At 41.4% G+C, this 9,955-nt stretch overlaps 1 protein-coding gene across 1 annotated transcript in view; it reads right to left on the reverse strand.

Moving 5' to 3' along the window:
• Nucleotides 1-6,504, reverse strand: part of Gclm (glutamate-cysteine ligase modifier subunit) — a 33,135-nt gene extending 26,631 nt beyond the window's left edge. Inside the window, exon 1 of the mRNA XM_004841237.4 lies at nt 5,899-6,504. Coding sequence (XP_004841294.1) covers nt 5,899-6,024 — 126 coding nt within the window. The 5' untranslated portion in view covers nt 6,025-6,504. The remainder of the gene's footprint in view (nt 1-5,898) is intronic.
• Nucleotides 6,505-9,955: the final 3,451 nt, after the last annotated feature.

The raw sequence follows: 9,955 nt of genomic DNA on the forward strand, positions 1-9,955 counted from the left end.
AAATATCACAATCTAGCCATCATTAGATCTGGAGTTGTATAATAATTTTTTTAAATTACCTTCTTAAAGAAGTGGACAGAAGTCTTGTAATGACCCATTTAAAAACAATATTTGACCCTAAATGAAAACAAATATTGATTTCAGAGCCAGGCATGATGGCCCAAACCTATATTCCCAGCACTACTTAGGCTGAGGGAGGAGAATCAATAGTTTGAGGCTACTATGGGGTACATAGCAAGTTCAAGGCTGGCACAGACTACATAGTGAGACCTTGTCTCAAAAAAAAAAAGTTGATTTCATAAAATTCTAGTGAAACACAAAAATCTGGGCAGAGTCACAGAATCAAAAAAACATTACAGAGTGAAGCTCAGCCCGTCCCAGTACCTGGAAGGAAGCTCCCCCGCTGTCAAACCAGGCTCCTAGGGCCAAGAAGGTGAGCCGGTCCCAGCACCCAGAAGGAAGCTCCCCACCTCCATCCCAGGCTCCTAGGGCAGTGAAGCTCAGCCGGTCCCAGCATCCGGAAGGAAGCTCCTGCCTCCATCCCAGGCTCCTAGGGCAGTGAAGCTCAGCTGGTCCCAGCACCCGGAAGGAAGCTCCCCCGCTGCCATCCCAGGCTCCTAGGGCCAAGAAGGTGAGCCGGTCCCAGCACCCAGAAGGAAGCTCCCCACCTCCATCCCAGGCTCCTAGGGCAGTGAAGCTCAGCCGGTCCCAGCATCCAGAAGGAAGCTCCTGCCTCCAACCCAGGCTCCTAGGGCAGTGAAGCTCAGCCGGTCCCAGCACCCGGAAGGAAGCTCCCCTGCTGCCATCCCAAGCTCCTAGGGCACAGAAGTTGAGCCGTGTGGGCGCCAGAAGCACCCCCGCCCCGGCACCGCCCCCACCCCACCCCCGCCCCCGGCAGAAATGAGAAGACACGTAAACGAGGCTCAAAAACAGACTTCCAGATCACCTACAGCAACCCCAAAGGGAAACAAGATAGAACACTCTGATACTCAAACCACCTGGACTCTCTGAACTGGCAACAAAAGAGGATCTGGGAAAAATGAAATCAGAAATAATTACTCAGATAACAGCAAAGATTGTGCTCATGGTGCAAGACATGATTAACAAATCTAGAGAGGACACAGATAAAAAAATAGAGGATCTGAGGAACATGATGGAATCCCAACATAGGAAACAAATGGAATCCATAAAACAGATACAGATTTCCAAGAGATTAAAAACTCCATCGAAAGTCTGTGCAGCAGAATGAACCAATGTGAGGACAGAATTTCACATATAGAAGATAAGATTGCAATTAGTGACCAGGAAAAGAAAAATTGTTTTAAAATTGTAAGGGAACATGAGAAATCAATCCAGCAGCTGCTAGATGATGCAAAGAAGAATAACATAAGACTGATTGGAGTCAATGAAGAAACAGGAGAGAGTGCAGATGACATCAAAAAACTCTTCACAGAAGTGATGGCAGAAAACTTACCAGGCAGGACAAAAGAACTTGACATACAGATAAGTGAGGCATATAGGACTCCAGCTAGCCTTAATCAAAAAAAAAAATCTACACATAGGCATATAATAGTTAGGATTCCAGAAACCCAACAGAAGAATAAAATTCTACAAGCAGTGAGAGAAAAGAAACAAATCACATACAAAGGAAAGCCCATCAGAATCACAGCAGACTTCTCAATGCAAACTCTCAAGGCAAGAAGAGCTTGGAGTGATGTATTTCAAGCCCTAAAGGAAAACAGCCTCCAACCCAGATTGATGTACCCTGCAAAACTATCTTCCAAAATTGATGGAGAAATAAGATGGTTTCATGATAGAGCACCTCAGGAACTTCATGAATACCAAACCGGCACTCCAAAAAATTTTAGACAATACCCTAGGAAAAGACAATGAGGATCACAACCCCAGGAAACTCAGCAGAATGAATCCATTGGGCGTGACAAATTAAATGCATAGGGGGAGAATCCAACAAAAAGAAAAAGTCATGACAAGGCTTTTAAAACTTTTGACTTCATCTCCCTAATGAGTGTATAATTCAATCTTATTATTGCACTGATTACTATTTTTCTGATTCTAGAATTGCATAACATTCCTTGTGCTATACTGGCTATTTATCATCTTCTTATGTCTACATTTTAATTGGGTTGTCTATTAGTGAGCTCTAAGAATTCTTTACATATTCTGCTCATAGGTTATATGCATTGTAAATATGGTCTGTTTAAGGACTACTTTTCATTTTAATGATGTCATTTAAAGTTCTAAATTTTGATGGAATCTTAACAATTTTTTTTTCTTTTATACGTCATGGTTTTTGTATCCTAGGTAGTTCTTGCCTACCCTGAATTCATAAATGTTTTCCCTTATAATTTCTTCTTAAAGTTTTATACTTTTAGACTTTCATATTTAGGTTCATAGATCCCTTCAAGTTATTTTCATGTATGGAAAAAAAGGGTTGAGGTTAATTTTTTATATACAGATACCAGGTGTTCTAGTGCCGTTTGCTGAAGACACTATCTCTTCCTCGGCTCTTGAATCAAGTTTATATTCTACAAAATGCTAATGTTAAATAATCTTTCAAAACTCAGTGGACCATGTATGTGTGGTTCTATTTCTAGATCCTCTGTTTTATTCCAATGATCTACATGTCTTTCCTTACACAACACTGCCTTGATTACTGTAGCTTTAGAAGAAGTCTTAAAATTGGGTGCTAAATGTCTTCCAACACTGTTTTTCTTTTTGGCTTTTTTTGGGTCCTTTGTACTCCTACATAACTTTTAAATTTCAATATCCAATTCTTCCTTTATAGCAAGTATACACAGACCTGAATTTTTATATATACCTTGTGTTTTCTAATCCTGCTAAATTCAAGTACAAGTTCTAGGGGCTCCTAGAGATTTCTTAGTATTTTCTCTGTGGATGATCATTTCATCTACATATAAAGATTTTGCTTCTGCCATGCCAATCCTATCCTAGTTGTGTCATTTTATTGCCAGACTATTTTGGTTTAGACCTGTGTTTCAAAGTCTAATGGACAGATAAAGAGTAGGCATATATGCCCTTGTTTCCCACTTTAGGGAGAAAGCATTGTATCGTCTCCATTCATAGAAGTTTTTGTTGGAAGTATGGAGTACATGTCTTTGATCTGTTGAGAAGGTTCTGTTCTACTTCTAGTCTCCTGATAGCTTTTACCATGAACAGCTGTAGAATTTAGTCCAATACTCTTCCTTCAACTAGTGACAGGATCATATAGCTTTCTCCTTTCCTCTGTTAAAATGATGACTTTTGGGGGTGGATCTTCCAATGCCAAACCAACACTGCCATCCCTATAATGAAAACACTTTCTACATACTGCCAGATCTGACTTCTAAGAGTTCGTTTTGTTAAACCAATTTCTATCTATGTTCATACTTTTTTCTTCTATTACCTTTATCCAATTTTAGGATTAGCACAATGTTGATTTCCTAAAATGTGGGGAGAAGTGTTCCTCCTTTTTTCTGCTTTAATTGTTTGATATAATTTATCTGTTAAAATGTATATGAGCCTGCTGTTGTCATATAGGTAGGTTTTCAAGCTAGGAATATACTTTCTTTAATAGGTGCTATTCAAATTTTATATTTCCTCCAGAGTTAGTTTCATTAATTTGTCTTCTAAGTTACTTCTCAGAAGTTGTCAAATTTATTTCAAAAAAGATTTTTGTAATATGCTTTCTATACCTTCTTAAATTCTGTAAAATCTGTGGTAATGTCTCCTAGATCTTAATATTGTAATTTTAAAAAAATGTATAACTGATATTGCATAACAGGAAGAAAAGGTCTAAAAGAGCAGGGGAATTGGGAGGAGTAGGGGAAGGGAAAAAAGGGAAAGGAAAAAATATGAGAAGAGGAAAAAAATGGAAACAAGGTCTGAAGAGTGGAGGTGGTGAAGGGAGGCCAAGGGAAGGGGAAAAAAAAATAAGAACCAAGAGACTCATGTAATGGTACAAGATCCCAATGTGAATGTAACTGTATTGTATACCTAAAATGTACCAATAAAGTTAATGGGGAAAAAACCCCCCAAAAACATAAAAAAAATTAGAACTAGAAGAGCTCCTTTAAGAAATTTAATTGAACTCTCTACCTAATTGTGTAAATTTTTTCAATAAAGTGTTTTTTTATCCAGTTTCTTTAACCTTTTCTATGAGGTTGAGCTGTTTCAAGTACAGTAGTACATCCCAATTTGGAGCTCTGGTTGTTACAAAGTTTCTCATTACATACAAACAAAACATATTTATCTTATTCTAACTAAACCCTCAGTTTCCCTGCTGTCATTCTTTCAAGTTTTCCTTTAATGTTCTAGTTTCTTCAGTTTTGTCCTACTGTGATGCACCCTGAATGAAATGAAAATGAAACATTACAAACCAGAATTAGTCCTTGGAACAATGTTTTTCAAACTGCCTGCATTAGTGTACTAAGAACCATGTTTTTAAGGAGATGGGGGTATAGCTAGCTCAGTGATACAGCACTTGCATAGCAGGTGTGAAGCCTTCGGTTTATTCTCGGCACATGAAAAAAAATTCATTTTGTAAACTGAAATAATAGAGAAAAAAGTCACAACATAACATCTTTTGTAAGTCAGACATATTGATAAACATATAAATTATGAATTGAGTGGATAAAATGCATTACAGTTTGCGGTCAACAACTTTGAAAACCGCTACTTTAGTGTGTTGCAGTGAGATAAGAGAGAGAAAATGTACCCAATTTACATCCAAAATGCTATACTGAAACAACACCACCAGTACTGGAAGAGATGAAGGTTCTACTGCCAAATAGAGAAATACTTATTATTGGGAGAAACAGAGTAGGGTGATTTAAACAAAACATATAAGCTGAAACCTGAACACAGAATAGGGTAGGGATTTTGGTTCCCATTAAACTTAAAACCATGAGTTCTCATCTCCTGAAGGTGCTGCATCCCAGCATATACTTGAGAGATGCCAAGTTCTGCTACAGTCTGTCTCCTAGTGTCTCATGTAAGAGCAAAACCCTCTCAGAACAAGCTGATAACATCATACTATAGCATCATCTAGGGCATTTTCCCCTTTTTAATCAAGACTTTTATCTTTCTCCTGGAACGAGATAATTGGGAGATAGACATCTCTGTGTTGAGGGTTTCACCTTATTCTTTCCTTCTCATGACAGTCTGATAAGGAAGTTATTACTAATCAACTTTAAAGCTATGTAAACACAGGGAGGGTTAACTTTCCCAGTGTCACACAGTTCCTACATCTAAAGGTTTATCATTTTAATTTTTAGTTAGCACTTAGTAACTTCAGCTTGGTACATATTCGTTGAGAATTTTTTTCAGTACTAAATCGCTCCACGGACCACCAATATTTTTCGGCCATTAGTTGTGCAATGAATGGATGATGACTGGCTCAGGAATGGCCAGTGTAATTCCAGATTAATCTCTGGCACTTTCAACCACTGATTTGTCTTCAGGCAAGTAAAATGAGACATTTTCATTTCTAGGTAAGAAAAATATGTCTATTCCAAAGCCAAATTTAAGTCTTTGGTCGTTTGCTTCTCAGCAACATAGAAACCAATGTCAATACTCCAAAATTAAGTATAAATATTTGCCAAAGGCTAATCGCTCAACTAACTATTCCTTGGCCCGGACGAGATGGCGGGTGAGCGGGAGTAGGGAGAGGATAGAGCGACGCGGGGACAGCGACCGAGCACCTCTAGGTCCCATCCGCCGAGCCAGGCAAGGGCGTCACTGCCGCGCAGCTGCACCTGCCGAGCGGTGGAGCCGCGCTGCTTCCGCTGCGGTCCGGATCTGGGTCGCGCCGCCCCGCGCCGCCCCGGGCCGCAGCCTCCCGCGCCACCCAGCCGCGGCCTGACCCGCAGCCCCGCTCACCTCCTCGCTGTGCGTGGACGGGCACTTCTTCCGCAGGCGGCCCCAGTTTAGCAGGTTCCCGGTCTGCAGGTGTAGGGTGCTGGCCCGCGCCAGGAGCGCCCCGGCCGCGCGGCTGTTGGTGCCCATGGCAGCGGCTGCCCGAGGGGCGACGGGACCGTGGGAGGGCGGGCGGACAGTCGACTGCCGGCAGGACGAGGTGTTCGGCCCGAGAAGTTAGAGGTTAGCGCGAGGCCGCTGCCCCGCGCGGCTGCAGCCCGGTCTGCACTTGGGCGGAGGAGGCCGGACAGTGGCGGAGCAGCGGCCGGGGCAGAAGCGCGGCTGGCTTTGGCTCCGCGGAAGAGTTGGCTGCAGACCGAGGTAGCTGTTTCCTGGAAGACAATGACTAAGCAGAAATCGCGGCCAAGAAAGTGCCTCGTAATCGTTACTCGTCCTGCAGAAGGGCAGGGGCGGGGCGGGGCGTGAGCGAGTTGCAGGTCGCCCGGCCCGCGGGGGACTGGCTGTAGGCCTGCGGCGGGCGCGGGCAGCTGGCGAGCCGGCAGGCTGGCGGGCGCGCGGGCTAAGAGCGCGGGTGGACTGCGCGGCTGGGCAAGGGCACGCGCCAAGGCGCCCCCTGCCGGCCAGCGAGCCGCGTCCCGGCCGACGCAGCCGGCGCCGCGTGCGGCGGACCGGCGGGTGCTCCTCAGCCAATGGGCGCCGGGCTGCTGATTTCCTCACACGCCTCCTTAAAAGGACAGCCAGGGGTCTGGAGGCTTTCAAAGGATGGGTGGTTTCATTTCTCGCAAGGGATTTTTTTGATCACTGCGGTAAAGAACCTTCCCTCAACTGCTAATTTTTCTTCATGGCCACTAATTAAGACTGTTAGGTTTTCCCTGTTTGCTGGCACTGTGTTGAGTCAGAGAATAAGGCTTAGTCTTTGCCCTTGAACTTCAGTTTCAGGGGAAAAAACCGAAGCACATGAAACATTGAGAATATGATACAAGAATATCTTAGGGCAGTTAGCTTCTAGATGAGTTCAGAGTAGAGGATGCAAACAGGCGAGCTTAGAGAAGGGTTAATCACTCAGCCCCTTAAAGGTGATTGTGATTGTTTAGCCCTATTAAATTTCACGCGTGAGAGGCTTGGTATTTCATCAGATTTAACATCTATTGCTCTTCCTTCAAGAAGCCTTCATTTTTGCTGGGAAGAATCATCTTAAATGGCAAAGTGAGATTTTTATTATAAGGGGACAAAATCTGAAAAAAAGAGATGAATTTAAGTGGTCAAATGCTAAGAGTTGGGGAGAGGAAATGGAAAAGAAGATCTTTCTAAGAGGTTAGAAATTGAGCATGAGGCTGAGTATTTGTTGGGTGAAGGAATTATGGTAAGAGTTAATTGAAGAGAAGGGTAATACCCGAAGCAAGAACAATATGGGTCTCTGCCATAAGGGATAAGCTTGAGACCTTTCTAGCTAAATGGATGTACCTTGAGAACATACTCTTAAGTAAATAAATGAGACACACATGCTTAAATACTGCATTTTTCTCTGCTGTGAGAAATCGAAAGTGTAAATAAGGACCAAAATGTATAATAGATATTGGCAAATGGGAAGAACATGTTCAGATGAGAAGGGGAACAAGGGAGGGGGGAAGGGGAAACAAAAGAAATGTCAAGAAAAAAATAAAAGACTAGAAAGAAAAAAATGGAAACAAAGCTTTTGTAAATAAAGAGAAGAGGGGTTGAAGGAAGGGGAGAGGAATGGGAAAAAAAGAATGAAGATATATCATGTACAGGTACAAATTCTCTATGGTGAATGTCATTATCTTTATCTAAAATTTACCAATAAAATTTTTAAAACACAATGAGAGAAAAAAAAACACAATGAGAAAAAGAACAACATGGGCTACTTTAATGAATGCAAACTTTGTTGGAGTCTTAGGCTGAATTTTTTTGTGGCATTTCTTGACTTTTAAAAATACATCTAAAATATATTCTCTATTACCATGAAAATAATACTTGATTAAAGCTTAGAGGCTGAAACTACTAAACAATTAGAACTGCCTACTTGCTGGGAATTTCAGAACATATTGGCCAAGTATGTTGGTGCCGATGTCCACTTGCATGGCTTATAAACCTGACTTTAGGGATGCTGTCTGTTTTATCTTAGCTAAGTCTCTGTGTTTCACCTTCTCCAATCAGGAAGATGATATTTTGAGCTATCATGAAACTGCTATCTGACCATTTTTATTCTTCAGACATGGAATGTTTCCATAATTCCACCTAACACCTTATAGTATTTATCCCATTTAGTTGAGGAGCTAGGAAAGCCCTTAGTCTAGTACCTGACTCACAGGAAACGTTCAGTAAGTGAGCCTCCTATTATTAATGTCTCTATGCTTTCCTCCACTATCCAGTTCTCACATTTGATAAATTCTTAACATGAATGTACAACAGGTATCATGTTGTTTTTAAGAGTCATGTGTGTAAATTCCTTTGCTCTTCACACCAGCTCAGTTACTTGTTAAAAATCTCAGCCAGCAAGTGTTGGAGCCCTGATCAAAATCTAGGTACTTTAATTGCAAACTCATTTATTTTTCGTAGTATAGATAATTTAAATTCTAGAATGTGTTTTTGCATGATTTGTTTTTTAATGCTTATACAGCTTTAATTTATTAAGTATTATACTTAATGATACCATGGCCATGACACCACAAGAAATCTCCTAAATTTATTCTGAGGCCAAAACCAGGGAATGCAAATCCAGAGAACTTGATTAGATAAGTCATGTTGAGTGAGTCCTTTTTCTCCTGTCTAGAGAAGAGGAGAAATATAACACTTATATCTTTGGGAATAGTATAAATTTTGTTTTTAGGTGCTTTAAAATTCTTCAAATGCTTTGTAAATACTAAGGGTATAGTTGAAGGATCTGCTACCATTGTTCATGTTCCCATTTAAAAAATGATTCTAGGGCCTGGGGATTTAGCTCAGTGGTGCCACACCTGCCTGGCAAGTGCAATGTCCTAAGTTCAATTCCCGGTACCAAACAAAACAACCAAAAAAAAACCGTTCTAGCTAGGCACAGTGGCACATGCCTAGGCATTGCAAATCTGCAATGAGCAAGCATTTTGTCCTTGTTCTCTTGTAGTTCCTAGTCTTGTGGTGGAGGCAGACTTCAATCATACAATTACAAATGAATGTAAAATTATACTGTGGTTGTTACTGTGAAGTAGGATACAAATTATTAAATTGGCATGTGGTTTATAAAATCACATTGGGCAATTACTGCTGAGAGTCTGGTGAGAAAACTGGTGGTCACCTATATATAAATTACAACCACACTGAACAAAGGCTGACCAGATGCATGAAGCCAGAGTGCCTTCATTTGGCCCTTGTCAGTGGAAAAGAGAATAGGGTCACCATGATGGGCTTAAAAATAGTCTATTTTGTAGTCAATAGACTCAGTAGTTGGGGAGCTAATGAGAGAATATTCCATCAGGGGAATGCCCCATCAGGGTTGGGATTGAGCATGAAAATTAATGAAATTCCCCTGTGTTCAAGTATAGTAGAAATTACGCCACTGACAATACAAATCAGTTATCTCTAGCAGGGTCATATAAGATTGCCTGGAGGCCCACTGTATTTGCATCCATTTGGCTTTATTACCCTCTGATGAAAATGATGTGATTCTTATTCCTGCTCATCTGATGAAAGTTGGAAGAGGTTATTTGTAGGAGACCAGATAATGAGGACCAAAGTCTAATTGACTTTCTCTGTGGTCACAAAAGAGAAAAACAGCAAGCTGTGGCTGGCTCCTTTGGCAACATGCAGACAGAGAACAGTCAGTACAGCTGAGATCTGAATGTTTACCTGGGTACATGCTATAGATAACAAGAGGCATGACTCTTCTCTTAATTGTTTGTTCCCTTGTCTAAGTGAATAAGAGCAAGATGAGCCAAATGCTCAGGGCTCTTTGTCCATTAGAGGCAAAGAGTCTCCTGGTCTCATTCCTAATTACCTTTGTGTTTGTTTGGTTTTTTTGATACCTGGCATTGAACTCGGGTCCTTGCGCTTGTGAGGCAGG

The sequence above is a fragment of the Heterocephalus glaber genome, unplaced genomic scaffold (genome assembly GCF_053883595.1).
Source record: "Heterocephalus glaber isolate CG9 unplaced genomic scaffold, H.glaber_assembly_v1.0 deba00001442, whole genome shotgun sequence".
Taxonomy (NCBI): domain Eukaryota; kingdom Metazoa; phylum Chordata; class Mammalia; order Rodentia; family Bathyergidae; genus Heterocephalus; species Heterocephalus glaber.